At 38.7% G+C, this 22,668-nt stretch overlaps 1 protein-coding gene across 1 annotated transcript in view; it reads left to right on the forward strand.

Moving 5' to 3' along the window:
* The first annotated feature begins 500 nt into the window (after positions 1–500).
* The window catches only part of RASA1 (RAS p21 protein activator 1), a 109,098-nt gene continuing 86,930 nt past the window's right edge, over positions 501–22,668 (forward strand). Inside the window, exon 1 of the mRNA XM_055342312.1 lies at positions 501–1,490. Coding sequence (XP_055198287.1) covers positions 1,015–1,490 — 476 coding nt within the window. The 5' untranslated portion in view covers positions 501–1,014. The remainder of the gene's footprint in view (positions 1,491–22,668) is intronic.

The raw sequence follows: 22,668 nt of genomic DNA on the forward strand, positions 1-22,668 counted from the left end.
CGCTGCTTTCTGCGCCGCTTCCTAAGGGCGTTATTTTCTACCAGCAGGAAGCAGGGCCCGGCTCCGCGGCATCTTCCTTGCCGTCTTCCTCGGCGCTTCCCCTTCCCCTGCAGCGTCCCCGCCGCGTTCGCGGAGCCGGGCCCTCCGCCCTCCGTCCGCCCCTCCGCGGCGCACACTGACCCCGGGCGGGGGGGGGGGGGGGGGGGCGAGCGCCCCCCCGCGGCCGGTCCCCCGCACCGCGCGCCCCCGCCGCTTCCTTCCCTCGGGCCCAGCAGCGCGCTCGCCCCCGCGCCAGGGCCGCGCCTGCGCACAACCGCCCCGGCCCTGCTCCCCGCCCTTCCTCCCGCGGCTGGCTCCTCCTCCGGCGCCCCGCCTTCCTTTCTCTCTCTCTCTCTCTCTCCTCTCCCTCTCTCCCTAGTCGGTTTCCGCGAGCGCTCCAGGTCGGCAGCCGCTCGGCCCGCTTCCCCGCCCCCCGCCCCCTTCCTCTGCTCTGCTCTCCTCTCCTCTCCTCTCCTCTCCCCACCCCTCCCGCCTCCAGCCCCGCGGAGGATGCAGCGGCCGCCGCGGCCCGGGCCCCAGCAGCGGCACCGGCGGTGGCTGCGGTGGGGGTGGCCGGAACTGGGGTGGTGAAGCGGCGGCGGCGGCCGTGGCCGAGCGGGCGGCAGCCGCGCCAGCCGCTTCCTCTGTGCTTCCCTTCCTCTCTCGCGCGGCCAGGAAGTTTCTCACTAGTGTGCATGTGTGTGAGTGTGGGTGTGCAGGCTGAAGGTGCGGGTTGGCGTTGGGGCCGGCGGTAGGTTTTTTGCCCACTCGGCTTCCCGTAACCCGGGCCGCTCCGGAGCCTGGGCTGTGGCCCGAGGAGGGGGCGCGGCGGCGGGCTCGGTCCTTTTGTTGTCGTTTCCTCCGCCCGGGGAGCCGCCAGGGGGACGCGCCCGGGTGGGGCGGCTGGGAGCCCGGGCCTGCTGGCCCCCGGGGCTCCCGGGCGAGCGTAGCGCGGAGAGCGGAGCGGGCTTCAACATGATGGCGGCCGAGGGCGGCAGCGAGGAGGGCGGCCCGGTGGCGGCCGGGGCGGCGGGGGGCGGCGCGGCCGCGGGCTCGAGCGCCTGCCCGGCGGCGTGCAGGGTGAGGATGCCCGGCGCGCTGCCCGTGCCAGCCGTCGCCTGCTCCGGGCTGCCGGAGGCCGGCGGGGCCGCGCTGGGCGCCGGGCCGGGGGCGGGAGCCGTGGGGGGAGCCGGACTGTCAGGGGGAGGGGCCGCCGGGGCCGCCGGGGCCGGGGGCGAGCCGGCCCTCGCCAAGGGCACCGCTTCGCTGGCTGCGGACACCTTCGGGGCGGGCGGCGCCTTCCCCCCGCTGCCGCCGCCGCCGCCGCCGCCTCAGCTGCCCGCCCTGGGCGCCGCCGGCCTGGGAACCGTGGACGAAGGGGACTCCCTGGATGGACCCGAATACGAGGAGGAAGAGGTGGCCATCCCCCTGACCGCGCCTCCGACTAACCAGTAAGTGCACGCGGCCTCCTGGGCACAAGTGGGAACCCCTAGGACCTGCTGCTTTTCTTGCAGTTGCGATCGACGGTGAAAAAGTTTGGAGCCTTCGGGGTTGGCGTGCGTCGGGACTTGATTGGATCGCTCCTCTTCCCTGAGGGCATGCACGCTCCCTTCGGCGTCTTTTGCATCTTTCTGGTTAGACCCTGGGAAGAAGTGAAGTTTTTGAGATAGGAAAGCATGGAGAAGGGGGGGTGGGGTGGGGGGTGGGGGGGGGCATGTGTATCCCTCGGGAACCGGATACGGTGCTGCCTTTTCCAAGTCGAGGTTGCGTCCCCGGGGCTGAGCTGAGCTTGCAGCTGCCCGGGCCGTAGAGTCTCTCTGAGCCTGTGCGTGCATTCCCTGTTGAAGTCAGGTTATCGTTAGTCATAAGGCTTTGGGTATGCAAGTATTCGAAGGGGTATTGTATTGATGACCATTTTAAACATGCACCGGTCCGAAGGCTTTGTCTTTGTGGTGCTGTGCATCCCCAACCTTTCGGAGGCAGAGCGATGCAGAAGTGTCTTCGGGTCTCTCCTGAAGCTGTGGGTCGGCGAGAAAGGAAAGGAGTTCTGCGAATCACAGGTGTGGTGAAGGGTCTCTCTCCTCTTACGGTGTCTGTAACTTAGGCCGTGAAATTCCCATTTATTGATAACAGCCTGATCTTTTTATAGTTGACACTTTGTAAGCACAGTTCTCAAGTAAGATCGTCAATACTTCAGTACTTTGTTGGTGGCCAGTGCAGTGTTCCATTTGACAATCAGTTTCGACGGTATATTGCAGAACATTTAGGGCAAATGGCTTTTTTCACACGGTGAGTACCTTCCCCTTGTTCCCTCCATAAGCGAACATAGGTGTGTGTTTGTAAAGGTGGACCTTGATGAGAGGAGAGTGTTACTGGGAAGGGGTAATAGATGGCAAAACCGTTCTTACGGATCCTTCACGTCAGCTATTATCTGACCTTTAGAATTTCGACAGCCTTGGTGTATCAGAGGAAAAAATATTTGGTTCATTTGATGACATTCACTCTGGACAATTGAAAGTATTTGTTTGTTTGTTTTGGATAAGCTTTGGAGGATTTAGAAAGGACTTAGAAAATGATTAGAAAAAGATTCTGTGACAATCCATTCTTAACTTAGGGCTACATCTTTTGATACTTGAGGGGGAAAGGTAAAAGTAGCCTGATTTGTGTCAGCCGTGGTATACTGCGCAGTAAGAGTTTAATTTTTTTGTCTGACTTTATTCCAACTTACCATGTTATGTGTTTGTTTTATAGACCTCTGAAGGTGTTCTGGGAGTGCGAAAAATTTGAATTTTACAGCACTGTTTACACACCTTCACGCCTTTTTGAAAGAATCAGTGAATATTTAAGTGCTCACTACATCACTCCATGCTCAGCACTAGGGTTATAATAAAGTGCAACTTTTCATACTGAAAGAAGGCAGTCTTTTTTTGCCAGTGTTCGTAACTGAGTTATATTAGGCATATTTGTATATTGCAGTTATAAATTTTTTTAAAAAGAAGTGATTTTGTGGAACAGTTTTAGGTTCACAGCAAAACTGGGCAGAAAATATAGTGTTCCCATTAGATTTTTCAGGATAAACATGAAGGAGTATTTGGAAAAATTTTTAGAAGTCTATTGTGTGAGGTTTCCATCATCATTAATATATATTTGGGAATAAAAATAATACTTGCATGACTGTATATATGAGAATCGTAAATGTTCTGAAAAGTATCCTCCATTTCAAGTATGTTTTTTAAATTTGTCACTGAGGAGTACAAATTACCCTCTTTTCTTTATCTTAGATATCAAACCAGAGTCACTGGAGGCAATACAGTGTAGTGTTTAAGCGTGCAAATTCTGAAGTTAGGCAAGATTTGGGTTGGAATCCTGACTCTACCACTTATAGCTGTGAGATCTTGGAAAGGTCAGTTTCCCCATCTGTAGAATGGGGATAATAATGGTACCTCCGTCATACCATCGTTCTTAAGGTTTAATGAGAACCCTGAAGTATTCAGTCAGCACAGTGCTTGGCACATAGTAAGTGTTCAGTAAATAGTATCCCAAAGTAACAGTAATATTTTATTGCCATTAAATTGCCTACTAATTCTATTGGTACAGGGAACTCCCTCAGTGATAGTTAGTTACTTTAGGCAATGGTTCGTACTCCAGAGGTCTAGCTACCATGGTTAGTTATATTAAAAATTATGACTTCATAAAGGTTTCCATCAGGTTAAGTAGGTTTAGAGATGAAGTTCAGATCTTTTCTGTGAATTCATATTTTTAAAGGTCTTTAACGATTTGGTTAACTAATGCCAAATCTTTTGTAAGGTACTGAAGAAATGTTCTTGGACTAAGTGAATATTTGTTTACTAGTGAGTGGTCACCTTAGTTATTGCATAGTATGATATTAAGGGGTTCAGGTCACAGGTTTGAGTCCACAGTGGTTTGTTAGAGTAGGGTTCCCTTGCACATGGAGTTCAACCCTGTATCCAGCTAGTTTGGTGCTGTTGGTCACAAGAGCCGTTAAATGACGATATATGGATGGACAAATGCAAATACCTTACTGCCATTAGTATTTTGTGCCTTGTTTTTCTGTGTGCATGGTGAGTCATTGTCTCATGTTTATTACCGAGGGTTTTCATTAGTTTGGTTAAGGACAGAAAAGTTTATATAGTTTTAACTATTTATTTGAATATTTTCCTTTTACAAGTTTTGAGGAAAATTTAAAAAGCATAACATTCTTCCTATGTATTTTTATGCTGTGTAGAAGTTTCTGTATCTAAAATTCCCGCAGATTGCTTTTTCAAGAGAGAGAAAAGTTAAAGGAGTTTGTCACGGGTCACTTTCTAATTTTATGAACTTACTTGCTTTTAGTGCTCCTGGTTATTTTTTCTCTTTGCTTTAGAAGTGAGGGTGATGGTAAAAGGAGTGTTTTCCCCTTAATCCACCTTCAATTATATGTAGAGATTTTAAATTCTGAGCCTGCAGTAGCAGGATGCCCTTGGACTGAATCCAACCCACAGATATATATTGCTTTCTCTTGGTGTATTTGGAACATTGAGTAATTAGTTGCCACCATTTAAAAATAGGAAGACTTCACATTTAAGAAGTCTCACTTTCTAGCATCACTTGCAAAATCACAAGATTTGGCTCTACCTGGTTGCTGTTCCTGTTTGTGGATTGCTACAGCTGAGTAGTGTTGCCCCTTTTAGGTGAGTTCTGAGCTCCAGTTTGCTGCAGTCTTCACTAGGCTTCATTTGCCTTTTGATATTATCTGCCTGGCAGGTTAGATCATACCCTGGACCTAAGATGAAGGCTTCTCAAGCCTGAAACTTGAAGGAAAAGGAAATAAATAATGTACAGGATACCTTTATTTTCCTTAAGAAACATGTGACTATCTCTACGAAAATAAAATCATTCTTAATTAAGCCAAATAATTATTAGAGGTGAATGTTAGGACATGTAGCGTTCATTAGCTTTGTTTACTAATTGCATTATAACTATGGGTGAGTCATTATTTCTTAATAAACATGGGGGATGAGGATTGCAAAGATTAGTTATGTACAGAGTGGTTGCTGACCAGGACCCAGATTTTTTTTTTTTTTAAACCATATTTGTATGCATTGTAGAACAGTATAGTAGGTGCTTGATATAAGGGATAAAAAAATGAGTAAGATGCCCATTTTCTCAAGTCTCTTTTCCGGGGCAGTTACAGATCTAGTAGGCAGTTAAGTCAACCAACTTCTATAATTCAGGCTAGATTAAGATAAACATCATGAATGAAGTATGAACAAAGGGTCATGGGCTTTAAAATAATACAAAATTTAGGCAATTAGGATCAGTAAGTCTTTGAGGAAAAGTATCAAGTATGTTATCCCTGCTGCTTATTTTCTAAACAAGACCTTATTGGTCCCCACGCCCTTTGTCTAATGATTCTATCATGTAAAACAGAATTACAAGTTAAAGTAGCATAAACTTTTGACCCTGATGTAGGGTTTGTCCTACTGAACTCCTTAATTATTTACCTGTGATCTGGAAGGAGGTTGAAGGAGATGCCTGTAGTCTCTGAGAATACAGAGCACAGCCAAAGGCTAGAATTGGTTTGGATCATTGATTAGGCACTCTGGGGAAACCAGGCAAACATGATTGGTAGAGATAAAAAGTAAAAGCACAGGAGTGGAGTACCTGGGTGGTTCAGTGATTTAAGTGTCTGACTCTTGATCTTGGCTCAGGTCTTGATCTCATGGTCTGAATTGGAGCCCCGTGTTGGGCTCCTCACTGTGTGTGGAGCTGGAAAAAGAAGAAAAAGGACAGCTGTAAATTAGGAAGAAGAAAGGGAAAGCAAAATGTAGGCCTTTCTGGTTGCTTTACCCCTGTCTCTTTACTGGCCATAAGGGAAATGAGAGAATGGCAGCTCTAAAACCCAGAATGTACCTTGGTGGGGGTGAGACATAATAATTAACAATAACTGTCATTACTCCTGATATTTCTTGATTGCTTACGGCCTACCAAGAACTGTTCTAATTGGCCTACATGTGTTGTTTACTTATAACTAAACCAGTGTTTATTTGCACTTAATTCTGAAGGTTGAGCTAGACTTGATGGGGACTGCTCCATATGTCTTCTGTTGGCTATAACATCCAAGGTGGCTTCTTAATTCGTAAATCTGATGCATCAGTTGGGATGGCTGGACCAGCTGGTGGATAGCTGGGAATATGACTGCCTCTCTCCCTTTCTCCCTTTACCCCGTGCAGGTAGCCTCCCCCACTTAATTCGATTGAGCTTTTCCACAGCATGGAAGCTGGGTTTCGTGAGGGAGGGAGCATTTCAAGAGGACAAGCTTCACCGGGCCAACACTTATCAGGCGTCTGCATTCTTATGTTTGCTAATGTTCTAATAGTCAGTGCTAATAACATAACCAGTTTGGATTTAGTATGGGTGGGGACTATACAAGGGCATCAGTACTGGGAGATGAGATTTGTTGAGGGGACCAAAGTTAACACCTACCTCGTGTGTTATTCACATACATGTAATACCAGATAATACCAGGATAGGAGTGGTGAGGGATGAGGTGGGAGAAAGGGCAAGTACTTACAAGTTCTTTTTTTTTTTTAATATTTTATTATTTTTTAAAATTTATTCATGAGAGACACGGGGGGGAGAGAGAGAGAGAGAGAGAGGCAGAGACACAGGCAGAGGGAGAAGCAGGCTCCATGCAGGGAGCCCGACCTGGGACTCGACCTGGGCCGAAGGCAGGCACTAAACCGCTGAGCCACCCAGGCTTCCCTACAAGTTCTTCTCTTAGGCTTTAACACGGTAAATTGTTTATTAAACGAATCAGATATCCTCACAATAGATTTTGCTTCTGACCACCATTATCTTCATTTTAAATCACAGTTATGGAGTATAGATGCTGGTTATGGCTCAATGTTTGTGCAGTGTATGGGTGGTAGGTGTAGCATCTTGAAATCACCTGCAACCCATTTCAGTCATGAGCTAAATTAAAAACAGTTGTCAGATACAATTTACTGATAACTTCTCCATATGTCTGATCATATTTCAATGGGATTTGGTGTATGATTTTAGGCATTTCAGTGATTAAGTGATTTGTATGAGTAAAACAGTGAACATTTGGGGGAAGAGAAATAGAAAAGAATATATACAGTCCACTTGGAAGATGAAGCATTAATGATAGAGAAGATGGTAAAATTAATCTTACAGATATATTGTGCAGATAACATTTTTCAAACTGGAGGATAGTGTGGAAGAGTTTAAAGAATGAAAGTATTTGAAAGAATAAATCGAAATTTCATGTTGTAATCCTCTTTTACTGGAGTTTTATAGGAATTTTGATTAATTTTCATAGTATTGGTGTTTGATATTGTAATCATAAAGGTAGTATGCAAGATACATAGTATTTTAGTGATGAAGGAAACCCTCATTGCCCAGACGCAGAAGCCGCCTGGGAGACTGCCTAGATGCAGAAGTAGAGTGGGCTGGCTAAGGTACATAGGTAGTGGTAGAACTGGGACAGAATTTAGTTCCCGTAATTTTTTTTAAAAAGATTTTATTTATTTATTCGTGAGATGCACAGAGAGAGAGAGAGAGAGAGAGAGAGAGAGGGGCAGAGACACAGGCAGAGGAAAAAATAGGCTTCATGCAGGGAGCCCCGCGTGGGACTCTATCCCGGGTCTCCAGGATCACGCCCTGGACTCCAGGCGGCGCTAGACTGCTCGGCCACCGGCGCTACCCAGTTCCGGTAATTTTTTAGATATGTTTAGATTTGAGTAATATTTATAGTTAATTTGGCCGGGGCTGGGGGTGGAGGGTAGAGGATGAAAGGCAGAGGCCTAGGATTGACTAATCCTTTACCATATATGCTAGGCACTTTACAGAGATTATTTTAATTCTCAAAGGTCTGCAGTCAGATACTCTCCTCATTTTTATTGTTGGGAAAACTAAGTGATAGAATTGGAATTCTGATGCCAATACTATACTTTCTCCTTTGCCTTGTCCCCTTCCATTAAGTATAATACACACATATTATGTTCACTCATAGAATATACTTCCGGGCTGGCCAACCACTGGGTATTACGGATTGAATTTTGTTCCCCTAAAACTCATAGGTTGAACCCCAAGTCCCAATGTGGCTGAATATGTATAGGGTCTTTAAAGAGGTGATTAAGGTTAAATGAGGTCATAAGGGTGGGTCCATAATCCTACTGGACCTTATAAGAAGAGGGAGAGACACAGAAGTGCACATGCACAGAGAAAAGTCCATGTGAACCCCCAGTGAGAAGGTGGCCATTTGAAGCCCAGTAGACTGGCCTCATTAAAAAGTACCTCTGCTGGCCCTTTAATCTTAGACCGGGCCTCCAGAACTGTGAGAAAATAAATTTCTGTGGTTTCAGCAATCCAGTATGGTTTTTGTTATGACAGTCCGAGCTGACTGACACTTTGAGTAACCCCGTCTCTTTAACAATGGCTTTGGCTGGTTCTGATGCAGGTCAGATGCACATTTACTACTTGAGAAACAGGGTCCTCATGTTTATATTTCCTATCTTCCACTGTAGGAAAGAAAAACTTTCCATGTACTTTACCTTCTTTCCTTATATGTTAGTGGTTTATTTCTCCTTTTTTGGCTATACGTGTGTTGAAAGGTGGAAAAATTATTTAAATGCATGTTTGAGTATTATAGCTTGAAAAGGTCCTATATATGACCATGATGGTACCCATGGGAAATCCTGTGGGGGAGACATTACTTCAGCAAAATTTCTGTATTCATTCTGTGTTCCTTGTAATATTCAGTGTTACTTGTGTGTGTGTGTGTGTGTGTGTGTGTGTATGTGTGTATTTTATTATTATTTGGTCTGGATAAGTAAGATAAACACCTCATCAAGGTTTTATCAAGCTAGATTATCAGCTTAATACAAAAGATAGAACTCAGGAACAACAATGGAAGGCAAGGCATTGGACAAGGTATGTGGAGAAGGATACAGAGTTTCCATGCCCTGTCTGGAGATGCTACTCTTTCTAGCCACTCTCCCACCTCTGTGTGTTCACCAACTGGAAGCTCTCTCAGTGTTACTTTTAAAATTCCCCTTCTCTTACATATCTGTCTGAAGCTTAAGGGAAAGACCTAGAGATTCTTAACTCTTTTAAGGCTTTGTAGGTATAACCTATTAGACTCGGTTCACAGCTAAGACACTTATATAAAGCACGTATCTCTCCTCCATCCGTGTCTACCCACCTACCTAGATATTGATTTATCTCTCAGATTTTTAAATTAAATTTTATTTTGAGATAATTGTAGATTAAAATTTAGTTGTAAGGAATAATACAAAGTATGTGTCCTTCACCCATTTTTTTTTCCTCAGTGGCAACATCTGGTATGGCAACAAGAAATTAACATTGATTTAATTTACATCTTCAGATTTCACTGGTTCTGCATACAGTTGTGTGTCTTATGTGTTCAATGTGGTTTTAGTTCTATGCAGTTTTATCACATTGTGTAATCATCACTACAGTAAAGACACAGAACAGTTTCATCACCACAAGGATTCCTTGTGCTGCCCTTCTTTCACCTCTCCATTTATCTCTAACTCCTGGCAACCACTAACCTGTTTTTCGTTTTGTCATTTCAAAAAAAGTTTTACAAAAACAAACAACAAAACCCCATGTTGTACAGATGGAATCATAAAGTATGTAACCTTTTGGGGTTAGCATTTTGTAACCCATCATAATTCCTCAAGATTCATCCAGGTCCTTGCATGTATCAATACTTTGCTCCTTTACATTTGCTGAGTATTTCATGGTGTGGCTGTATAACATTTTAGCCATTCACCATTGGAGAACAATTTGGATTATTTCCAGTTTTGACTATTAGGAAAAAAAGCTATGAATATTCCTGTTTGTTTTTTTGTAAACATAAGTTTTCATTTTTGTCAGTTAAATGTCCAAGAGTGCAGTTGTTGGATTGTGTGGTAATTATATGTTCAGTTATAGAAGAAACTGCCAATCTATTTTTTAGATTGGCTGGATGCTTTTACATTCTCACCAGTATCGTATGAGTGGTCCAGATTCTGTATTCTCACGAGCATTTGATACTGTCATAAGTGTTTCTTTAAGCTATTCTCTTGGTGTCTACTGATCTTATTGTGGTTTTAATGTATATTTCCCTAATGGCTAGTGGTGTTGAAGATCTTTTCATATGCTAATTTGTTATCTGTATATCTTCTTTGGTAAAATGTTTGTTCATGTCTTTTGTGCATTTTCCAATAGGATTGTTTTATTGTTGAGTTTTGAGAATTCCAAATATTACTCTTTTGTCTGCTATGTGCAAATACTCTCATTCTGTAGCTTATCGCTTTTTCCTTTTATTGGGGTATTTCTGAGAGCAAAAGTTTTTAATTTTGTTGAGGCTTAATTTATTAATGTTACTTTTTTTTGGTTGTGTTTTTGGAGCCAAGTCTAAGAACTCTTTATCTAGCATTGGTCTCAAAAATTTTCTATTATGATAGCTTTATGGAAGTTTTATACTTTAATGGTTTGCAGATAAGTCCATAGTTTATTTTGATTTTATTTTTATAAAAGATACATTTAAATTGAGGTTCATATTTTTACCTATGGCTATCCAATTGCTCTAGTCCCATTTGTTGAAAAGGTAAGTATCTTTCCTCTTTTGAACTGCTTTTGCAATTTTATAAAAAATCAATTGGGCATATATGTGTAGGTTTACTTCTGGGTTCTCTATTGAGTTCTGTTGGTTTATATGTTTCCATCTGCTAATATTGCACTCTTGGTTACTATAACAATGTAGATGTAGATAAGCCATAACACCAAATAGAGTGGTTCCTCTCACTTTTCAATATGGTTTGAGTTATTCAAAGGCTTATGTCTTCATATATAAATTTTTGAACAAGCTTACCCATATCTACACAAATTTTACTGAGATTCTCATAGGAATTGCATTAAACCTATAGATCAATTTGGGGAGAATTGGCATCTGTACTATATTGACATGGTCTTCATTTAGTTAGGTCTTTGATTTCTTTAATCAGCATTTTGTATTTTTTAGTATATATATCAAGTCCTATTGTATGCCTCTTGTTAAATTTAGACTTACTTTTTTTTTGTTTGGAGAAATTTTGTGAATATTATTTTTTTATCTCAGTTTTCAAATGTTCATTATCAATACATAGAAATGCGATTGATTTTTTACATTGATCCTGTGTTCTTTGACCTTGCTAAAATTTTAACCTTTTAGTTTTTAGAGGCTTTTTACAGTATACTCTCTAATCTCTTTGCCTTTTATTTTCTTGTGTTATTGCAGTGGCTAGAACTAGTACTGTATCAACTCACAGTGGTAAGAGTAGATATCCTTGCTTTGTTCCTTGTTTAGGTGGAAAACATTTAGTATTTCACTATTAAATATGGTATTAAGTGTATGTTTTTTTGCGGGGGGAGTGCGTAGTTGAGTAGATACTCTATCAAATCAAGGTAGATCACCTGTCTTTCTAGTTTACTGAGAGTTTTTATTATAAGTGGGTGGTGGATTTTGTCAAATTTTGTCAAATTCTTAGTGAATTTATATGATAGAGTTATTTCCTTTAGTTGATATGTGGGGTTTTGTTTTGTTTTAATGTTGAACCAAACTTGCATATGTGGAATCAATCCTATGTGGTTATGATGTATAATGTTTTTCAGATACTACTGAATTTAGATTATTGATTTGTTGAGAATTTGTGTCTAAGTTCATTAGAGAAACTAGTCTGCATTTTTCTTGTGATATTTTTGTTTTGTTTCAGTATTTGGGTAATACTGGCCTCAGATTGAGGTAGGACATTCCCTCCTTTTCTGCTCTTCAGAAAAATTTGTGAAGTTTTGACATTCTTTAAATATTTGGTTGAATTCTCTAGTGAAAACGTTTCAGCTTGAGATTTTCTTTTTGAGAATTAAATTACAAATTAATTGTTTAGTAGTTGTAGGATTATTTATGTATTATTTATTTCAGTTGAATCTTGGTAGAACAAACAGTCCCTGACTTAAGATTTTTTTGACTTTATGATGATGTGAAAGTGAGACACATTCAGTAGAAACCATACTTGGATTTTGAATGATGATCTTCTCCTGGGCTAACAATATGTGGTAAGATTCTCTCTTGTGATGCTGGATGGCAGTGGCAAATCATAGCTCCCAGTCAACCATTCAATCATAAGGGTAAACAACCACAACGTATAACACTTAAAAGGATTCTGTATGCTTAGAACCATTCTGTTTTTCACTCTCAGTATTCAGTAAATTACATGAGATTGTCAACACTTTTTTTTTTTTTTTTTTAAATAGGCTTTGCATTAGATGATTTTGCCCAACTGTAGGCTAAGGTAAGTTTTCTGAGGAGGCTTAATGTAGGTGAGGCTAAGCTCTGATATTTGGTAGTTCAGGTACATTAAATGCATTTTTGATTTGTGATATTTTCAGGTTACAATGGGTTAGTTGCATGTGGCCCTTTGGTAAGTAGAGGAAGATCTTTATGTGGTTGATTGAAGAGTTGATTCATTTCTTCTAATTTAGGGGCATAAACTTGTTTGTTTTATTTCCTAATTACCCTTGTAATGGCTGTAAAATGTTCAGTGATCCGTTCTTTTTTTATCTCTGATCTTGGTAACTTGTACCTTTCTTTTTGTTTTGCCAGTCTTGCTAAAGATTTATCAATTTTATTAATTTTTTTAAAGGATTAACATTTTGTTTCATTTTTTTCTCTGTAGTTTTTTGTTTTCCAGTTTTGTTGATTTTCACTTTTATTTTTATTATTTCTCTTCTGATTATTTTGGGTTTATTTTTTCCTATTTTTCTAGTTTCTTGAAAACTAGAAAGGAATTTAAGATAATGATTTGAGAACTTTTCTCTTTGCTAATGTAAGCATTTAATGCTATAACTTTTCCCCTTGGCACTGCTTTAGTTGTATCCCATGTCTTTTGATGTTGTTTTTTCTGTGTTGTCTTTTCATTTTTATTCAATTCTATGTTTCTTTTTAACTTTACTTGGAGACTTATTCTTTGATGATTGAGTTGTTTTGAAGTTTTTTGTTTAATTTCCAAGTGTTTTGAGATTCGCTAGTTGTACTTCTTGATTTCTGATTCGAGTCCATTATGGTCAGAGAATATTCTCATATGATTTCAATACTTTAAAATTTGTTGATGCTTGTTCTGTGGCCCAGTATATGGTCTGTTTTGGTGAGTGTTCGTTCTATGGATTTTTAAAAAAATAGGTATTTGGCTTTTTTTTTGGTCAAATGTTCTATGTATGTCAATTAGATCCTTTTGGTTGATTGTGTTAGAACTTTAGAACTTTTAAGTTTTGGCTGATTATCTGTTTAGTGTTTTTGTGAGTCTCTGAGAAGGAAGTCTTGAAGTTCCCAATGATAACAAAATTTGTCTGTTTCTCCTTTCAGCTATCTGTTCTTCGTGTATTTTGTTAGGTGTGTACCATTTAGAATTGTTATGTATTCCTGTTGGATCCATCCTTTATCATTGTATTATGTTTTCTTTTCTCTCTAGCAATTGTCTTTGCTCAAAAGTCTAATATTAATATAGCCATTCCGCTTTTATTTTGTTTCCATGCATCTTTTTTGGTACCTTTTCACCTCTTATTTTAAATGAGTGAGTTATTAAACAGCCTATTTGTGGATCATTTCTTCTTAAGTCCACATTGGCAGTATTTGCCTTTATTTGGTATATTTTAAATTTACATTTATTTTAATTATTGATAATGTTAGGGCTTATTTTTTTAAAGTTTTTATTTTAATTCCAATTAGTTAACATACAATGTTATATTAGTTTCAAGTGTACAATACAATATTTCAACAATTCCATATACTACCTGGTGCTCATCACTACAAATGCACTCCTTAATCCCTATCACCTATTTAACTCACTCCCCCTTGCCTCTGGGAACCAATCTGTTTCTTGGTTCATCTTTCTCTTTTGTTTGTTTTGTTTCTTAAATTCCACATAGGAGTGAAATCATGTGGTATTTGTCTTTTTCTGACTTACTTCACTTAGCATAATAATTTCTAGCTCTATCCATGTTGTTGGAAATGGCAAGATTTCATTCTTTTTATGGTTAAGTAATACTCCATTGTAAAAAAAAAATATACCGCAACTTCTTTATCAGTTCATCAGTCAATGGACACTTGGGCTGCTTCCATATCTTGGCTGCAGAAATAATGCTGCCATAAACACAGGGGTGCATGTATCCCATTGAATTAGTGCTTTTTAATTTTTTTTGGGAAAATACCCAGTAGTGCAATTACTGGATGATAAGGTAGTTCTCTTTTTAACCTTTTGAGGAACCTCTATAACTGTTTTCCACAGTGGTTGCACCTGTTTGCATTCCCACCAACAGTGCAAGAATGTTCCTTTTTTTCCACATCCTTACCAACACTTGTTTCTTGTATTGTTGATTTTAGCCATTCTGACAGTGTGAAGTGATAGCACATTGTAGTTTTGATTTGCATTTCCCTGATGGTGATTATGAAAATCTTTTCATGTTTCTGTTGGCCATGTGGATGTCTTCTTTGGAGAAATGTCTTTTCATGTCTCCCTGCCCATTTTTAATTGGGTTATTTATTTTTTGGGTATTGAGATTTATAAGTTCTTTATTTTGGATACTAATCCTTCATTGGATGTGTCATTTGCTCTTAGAGCTTCTGCCATTTTGTTTTCATTTCCTGTTTTTTCTCTCTTACTCATTCCTCTGTTTTCTTCTTCTTCTTCTTCTTCTTCTTCTTCTTCTTCTTCTTCTTCTTCTTCTTCTCTTCCTCTTCTTCTTCCTCTTCTTCTTTTTAACATTTTATTTATCTATTCATGAGAAACACAGAGAGAGGCAGAGACCTAGGCAGAGGGAGAAGCACGCTTCATGCAGGAAGCCCGATGTGGGATTTGATCCTGGATCTATGGGATTATGCCCTGAGCCAAAGGCATTGCCTTTTTTTTTTTTTTTGAAGATTTTATTTATTTTTGAGAAAGAGCATGTGTGAACTAGGAGGAGGGCCAGAGTGAGAGGGAGAACCTGGTGAGCAGGGAGCCTGATGCAATACAGGATTTCAGGACTTCAGGATCGTGACTGAGCTGAAGGCAGGTGCTTAACCGACTGAGCCACCTAGGTGCCCCTTCTCTTTTCTTTTTATGTGTCACTTGAGCATTTATTAGTATTTTATCCTGATTTATTTATAATTGTTTTCAAATATATCACTTTGTAGTGTTTTCTTAGTGGTTGTACTGGATATTAAGATGTATAATGTACCTTAAGTATGGAAACTACCCTTCCATTTAGACCCCTTTACTCTCCCACTTTGTAAATATCACTGTTAGGAATATTTTTTCATACATTGAACAGCTGATCAGATAGTGTTAATATTTTTTTTCCTGTTGTGCTAAAACATACATGGCATAAAATTTACCTTTTTAACCATTTTTAAAGTGTATGGTTCTGTGATATAAAGTACATTCACATTGTTGTGGTGCAGCTGTTAACCACCATCCATCCCCAGAACTTTTTCATCTTGCCCAAATGAAACTCTGTACCCATTAAACATTAACTCCCCATTTCTCTCTCCCCCTGTTCCTGGCATCCACCATTTTACTTTCCATTTTTATGAATTTGAATGCTCTACGTACCTCATTTAAGTGGAATCATACATACAAATCATATTTGTTCTTTTATTACTGATTTATTTCACTTAGCATAATATCTGCAAGGTTTGTCTATGTTGTAGCATTTATTGAAATTTTCCTTTTAAGGCTGAATACTATTTTGGCCTCCTACATTTTGATTATTCATTTACCCCTTGATGGACGTTTGGATTACTTCCACCTTTTGGCTCTTGTGAGTGATGCTGCTCAAACAGGGTGCATAAATGTCTCTTTAAGTCAGTCCCTCCTTTTAAGTATATACCTAGAAGTAGAATTGCTGGATCATATGGTAATTCTGTATTTAAGTGTTTGAGGAATTGTCATACCATCTGTGATGGTGCCTATACCATTTTACGGTCCCACCAGCAATGCACAAGGATTCCAGTTGCTTCACATTCTCACCATTACTTGTAATTTCCTGTTCCTTTCTCCTTCTCCTTTCTCATAATAGCTGACCTCATGTGCTATCTCATTGTTATTTTGACTTGCATTTTTCTAATGAGTGAGCAAATTTTCATGTGCTTATTGGCTATTTGTATATCATACTCAGAGAAATACCTATTTAAGTCTTTTGTCCATTTTTAAATCTGTTTCCTCTTGAATTACAGGAGTTCTTTATACATTCTGGATATCAATTCTTTTTCAGATAAATGGTTTTTCTTCCATTCCATCAGTTGCCATTGTACTCTGTTGATAGTGTCTTTTGATGTACTTAAGTTTTTAAAATTTTGATGAACTCTATTTTTTGGTTGACTGTATAATTTTTATTTCATCCATCAATACTATGATTTTAAAACTTATTGAGTAGTAGAAGGGTAGTCTGGTGAATCTATAGGTTTTACTCATTCTTGCTTTTCCCTTTGTACTTTTTTCTTTCCTGATGTTACAAGATTCCTTCTTTTATCATTTGAAAGACCTTCCTTAGCTCTTCCTGAAGAATACATATGCTAACAGATTTTAGTATTCTGTTGCCTGCTTTTGTCTTTGTTTCATTTGTGAAAGATAGTTTTGTCAGATATAGAATTCATGGTTGATTGTTCTTTGAGTTCTTGAAAAATTTTTGTTACTTTTGTCTGACCTTTGTGATTTCAGATGAGAAATGTGTTATTTGAATTCATGTTCCTCATAGGTAATCCTTTCTTTGTGGTTGCTTTTAAGATTTTTTCTTTGTTTTCAGATGTGAAATGATGTGGCAAGGTGTAATTCTTGTGGATTTACCTGTTTGGAGTTGTCACTTGAATCTGTAGGTTTTTGTGTTTCTACAAATTTGGAAGTTTTCATCCATTATTTTTATGAATACCTTTTCAACTTAACCCTCTTTTTCTTTCTTTATGGGACTCCAGTGAATACAGAATTGGATCTTCTGTTATTGCCCTATAGATTTTGAGTCTTTGTTAGTTTCTTTTTAGTCATGTTTCTCTTTTGTTCAGATTGGATAAATTCCGTCCTCAAAATCACTAATTTGTGCCATTTGTTATTCTTACTATTGAGCTGTCCATTAAGCTTTTTTTTTTCTTATTATAGATTTCCAGTTCTGTAGTTTCTAATTGGTTCCCTTTTATAATTTCTTTTTCTTGGCTTGGATTTCCTATTTTATTTGTTTTTTTTTAAGAGAATTTTTAATTGATACATTATTTGTGATGGCTGCTTTCACATCTTTTTTAAAAAAGATTTTATTTATTTACTTAAAAGAGAGAGAGTGCACATGTATGCTCATGAGCAGGGGAGGGACAGAGGGAGAGGGAAAGAGAGAATCTCAAGCAGACTCCCTGCTGAGCACAGAGCCCAACATGGGGCTTGATCACACCACCCTGAGATCATGGCCTGAGCTGAAACCAAGAGTAGGATGCCTAACCGACTAAGCCACCCAGGTGCCCTGTGCTTTCACATCTTTGTTAGACAATTCCAATATGTAATTCGTTTCAATGTTGGCATTTGTTGTTTGCCTTTTTTCATTCAAGTAGTCATTTTCTTGGTTCTTGGTATGATGGGTAATTTTTGATTGGATGTTGGGTTTTTATGCAATTTTTTAAAAAAATCACTTTTACCCTTAATATTGATGAGTATATTTTTATTGTAGAAAATTTGGAGACTTGGAAATACAAAGAAAAAAAATCACTCTTTTTACTACCAAAGGTAGCTACTGTTAAATTTTTTGTAGATTATATACACATTATATATATATATATACATACACACACACACACACACACACATATATACACACACACATACACACACACATACACACACATAAAATTCTTGAAAGGAACTATATTTGCATATTTCTGTTTTCCTGCCATATAATTATAACTAGCATTTATATATATGAGCAAATTGAAGTAATGAGAGTTTTAGGTAACTTTCTTGGTTCACAAAGCTACCAAATAATTCAAACCAAGTTTCTGAACCCTAAGTCTATACGTATGTATGTATGTATGTATGTATTTACTTATTTATTTATTTATTCTATTTATTTATTCATGAGAATACAAAGAGAGGAGAGAGAGAGAGAGAGGCAGAGACACAGGCAGAGGGAGAAGCAGGCTCCACGCAGGGAGCTCAATGTGGGACTCAATTCTGGGTCTCCAGGATGCCCTGGGCTGAAGGCGGCGCTAAACCGCTGAGTCACCGGGGCTGCCCTAGGTCTGTATTTTAAACCACTATGGAATACTCTATCTTGTTCTTTTTTAAAAAAATCACTTAAGATAAATTGTTTCAATAGGAGAATGAACTTCTTTGAGGGGATCATCAATAGAATAATAACATTCTTAAAATATTTTGAATAATGTTTTAGTAGTTCACTATATGTGTTTATAGATAATTTAAGTTTGTTTAGATACATACATATATATTTTGGTAGTGGAGAAAGGAGCTTTGATATACCTCTGTTTATGCATTCGCATGAATAAATACATTAAAATCTCCTTAAATTTGAATGGAAAGTAATAATAGGCCTTTTTTTTTTCTTAGAGATTTGTACCTCCTTCTGCTTCTCCCTCTGCCTATGTCTCTGCCTCTCTCTCTCTGTATGTCTCTCATGAATAAATAAATAAAATCTTTAAAAAAGAAAAATATTTGTACCTCCTTTAAGAGCATTAGTGTTTTTCTTTTTTTTTTTTTTTTTTTTTAAGTAAATCCTTATTACCCTTCCTTATTTGTTGAGGAACAACTGTAGATATTCTTCCCCATATTATTTCACTTAAGAGACCATAGGTCTCTCATTATGTACATATAGTGAGCTTGGTTGTTTGTCCATATCCGTTGAGTTTTAGCATGGCTACATAAGCATTGATTTAGAGAAAATTCCTAATCAGTGACTATATGAAAGCTAGTATATTTTATTGCCTTTTAATTCTTAGCTAAGAAAACCAATCCAGTTACTACAGTGGAATTACTAGTATATTTAATTATGGGACATAGTAATGCTTATGATTGGTGGTAAGAGGAATAAAATTTAAATTAATTTTCACTACCATTAATCCTTAGACAACGTATGAGTTGGGGGCACTGACCCCCTGCAGAGTCAAATCTGTGTATAACTTTGGACTCCCCTAAAATTTAATTACTGATAGCCTACCATTGACCAGAAGCCTTAATGATAATATAAACAATACATTAACACGTTTTCTATGTTACATGTATTTTCCACTGTGTTCTTACACTAAAGTAATCTAGAGAAAAGAAAATGTTACTAAGAAAATCATAAGGAAGAGAAAATATACTTGTGGTACTGTTCTGTACTTTCTGAAAAGACTTTGCATGTAAATTGACCTGTGTAGTTCAAACCTGTACTTCAAGAGTCATCTGTAGTTCTTTGGAACTCTGTAAGAGTTGTCTTCATTTGTCGTTGCTAGCAGTTAGAGACAAGTTAACTATGTGATTTGATGTTTCTTTGTAGTCATTACGTAAATTTCTCATGAAATTGAAAAGAAAGGAACACAGATCAGACTGACAGGAGACTGCAAGAGACTGCATCCTTTAACTAATACTAAAATTCCTGAATATCATCCTCAGAATATTTTCATCATGAAACTATTTTGATAGGATTTTAAATATTTTTTTTTCTATTTATTCATTTGAGAGAGAGAGAGAGAGACAAAGCGCAAGCCTGGGGAGTGGGAGAGGGAGAGGAAGAAGGCAGTTCCCCCTAAGCAGGGAGCCCAAGACATGGGGCTCCATCCCAGGCCCCAGAGATCATGACCTGAGCCCAAGGCAGACGTCAGCCGTCTGAGCCACCCAGGTGCCTCTTGATATAATTTTAAAAGCGAATAGAGGGCAGCCCCGGTGGCCCAGTGGTTTAGCGCCGCCTTCAGCCCGGGGTGTGATCCTGGAGACCCGGGATTGAGTCCCACATCAGGCTCCCTGCATGAAGCCTGCTTCTCCCTCTGCCTGTGTCTCTGCCTCTCTCTCTCTCTGTCTCTGTCTCTTATGAATAAATTAATAAAATCTTAAAAAAAAGTGAATAGAAAATAAAATAGTATCTTTATTTTGACTTTTTTTTAAGGAACCTATTCTCTGTGATGTGATGAAATAGCATTTAGCACTGTAATCATACAAAATCTTACAGTGCTGTGGAGTCATTAATATCTTACAACAAAGTAGTATTGGACGCCTGGATGGCTCAGTGGTTGAGCATCTACCTTTGGCTCAAGGTGTGATTCTGGGGACCCTGCAGGGAGCCTGCTTCTCCCTCTGCCTATGTCTCTGCCCCTCGCACTGTGTCTCTCATAAATGAATGAATGAATGAATGAATGAAATCTTAAAAATAAAAGTATTGATATTTATGGAAATGGCATTATTTGCCTAGTAACAAGGACTGTGAGTACAATGAAGAAAAGTTGAACTATAATAGATTGCAGACCTATCATGTTGTGCTTTAAATGTCACAGTAAGGAGCTTGTGCATTATAGTGTAGAATCCAGAGGGAAAGCCTTTCCTATTACTCAAAATAGTTTTTCTTGTTTTAAGATTTCAGTCATTTTGGCTTTCTTTTTCTCTTTCTCCCCCTCTTATCTAAGCATTTACTAAGATTGTTTTGTACCTCCTAAAGTGCTCCCAGATCTAATATTTGTTTTCTTTTTCTTTTTAAATATTCTATGATTTCAAATCCTCATTTTCTTTTTCCTCCTGTTGGAATAGTTTGTAAATTTTCTTTGTTCTTCATCTCTTTCTCTGCCAGTTAGCCACTCTCCTTATCAATGACTTTCAAAAATTTTATTTCATCCAAGTAAAAATTAAGAAATTCATTGTGCTTTGTTATACAGAATTTATCTGGGTGCTTGTATGTGAAACTACAAAACAATGAAACCAACGTGCATGAAGTATAAATTACTACTTATGCGTTCTTTTTTCTTTTTAATACTGTTCTACTTAAACATACTGGCAGAGAGTAAATTTAATTTGAGACTCCCATTAACTTGAAAAGCTGATTTCTATTAGCTGCCAGCATGATTTTCTAAAGACATATTTTACCATATTCTTTTTTGAAACCTTTCCTTCCATGAGTCTCCATCATCTGGAGAGTAGTGGCTTTCAAACTTCAGTTTAACCATCACTCACCAATAGAAATAGATTTTACATCTGTGACCCAGTATACACATATAAACATATTTATAATGGAAACAAAAGTTCAATGAAAAAAATTTACCCTTACTGCCTATGAGGTACACCATTTGCTGTTCTGTTCTCACCTTTTTCACTTAATTAAAAGAAAATGCTGATTGCGACTTACTGAATTGATTTCTTGACTAAAAGATTGAGACCTGCAGGTTGAGACAAAAAAAAAAAAAAAAAAAAGAAAATTAAACCTTACTTTAGTATGACATACAACACGACTCCTACCCTGTTCTCCATTATTACATATTTTGTCAGTACCATACTGTTTATTCCTTAAATTTGATGTGGTATTTTGTTTCTCCAATTTACTATTTCTTCTGTCTGGAGCGCCCTTTTCTCTATCTTGATTGTGTGACAAACTGTCACTCATTTTTCTAAAATACAGCTGAGACATTACCCAAAGTAGTGTATCATGATAAAAATAAAGGTTTCTTCTTAAGCAGTAATAACAATGATTTCATCAAACAGACTTGGAAAGAAATGTTTTCTCAGAGAATTAAACCGCAGTATCTCAGTTAAATGAACACAAGATGAATAAAAAATGTTTCTGGTTAGAAAGTCTTGGCAGTAATGTGGTTGGTGCTATTGCTGTATTTAAATAATGGGGACTTAAATAACATCATAATGGGTTCATAGAAAATGGAGCCATATTAAGGGTAAGCTTGTCAGTGATCATTTGTGTTCAAAGGAGTGGGTTTTTCTTTCTTTCTTTTTTTAAAGATTGATTTATTTATGAGAGACACAGGGAGAGATAAAGGTAGAGACACAGGCAGAGGGAGAAGCAGGCTCCCCACATGGAACCCAATGCAGGACTCGATCCTGGATCCCAGGATCACGCCCTGAGCCAAAGGCAGAGGCTCAACTGCGGAGCCACCCAGGCCTCCCAGGAGTGGGCTTTTTTAAGCCCGAGGATGAAACTGATTTATATCTGGTGCAGTTATTTTTTTATTATGTAAATACTTATATTAAATATGTGAATTATCTGTATTCTGAGATTAAGAGTCCTATGATTCCCACTGAGCCAGCCAGCCACTCCCTTGAATTAATGCTATCTTTTTGTCCAGATTTTATGCTCCATGAGCAACTGTTTTTGTAAATTTTTATGTTGCAAAATTTCATATTTGCAAAAAGATTATAAGAAAATGTACCAAGTAACCATATTTCATTTACCTTTACATTTTACTACATTTCATTTATTTGATTGCCTTTATACCAACATAGTTCCACTCAACTATTTGTGAGTTACTTGCAGAGATCATGTCTCTTCACTCTCAAATACTCATCATGTGTTTTCTAAGAATAAGGACAGTAGCTTACGTAGTCAAATAGAATGAAT

The sequence above is a fragment of the Nyctereutes procyonoides genome, unplaced genomic scaffold, assembly GCF_905146905.1.
Source record: "Nyctereutes procyonoides isolate TBG_1078 unplaced genomic scaffold, NYPRO_anot_genome, whole genome shotgun sequence".
Lineage (NCBI taxonomy): Eukaryota > Metazoa > Chordata > Mammalia > Carnivora > Canidae > Nyctereutes > Nyctereutes procyonoides.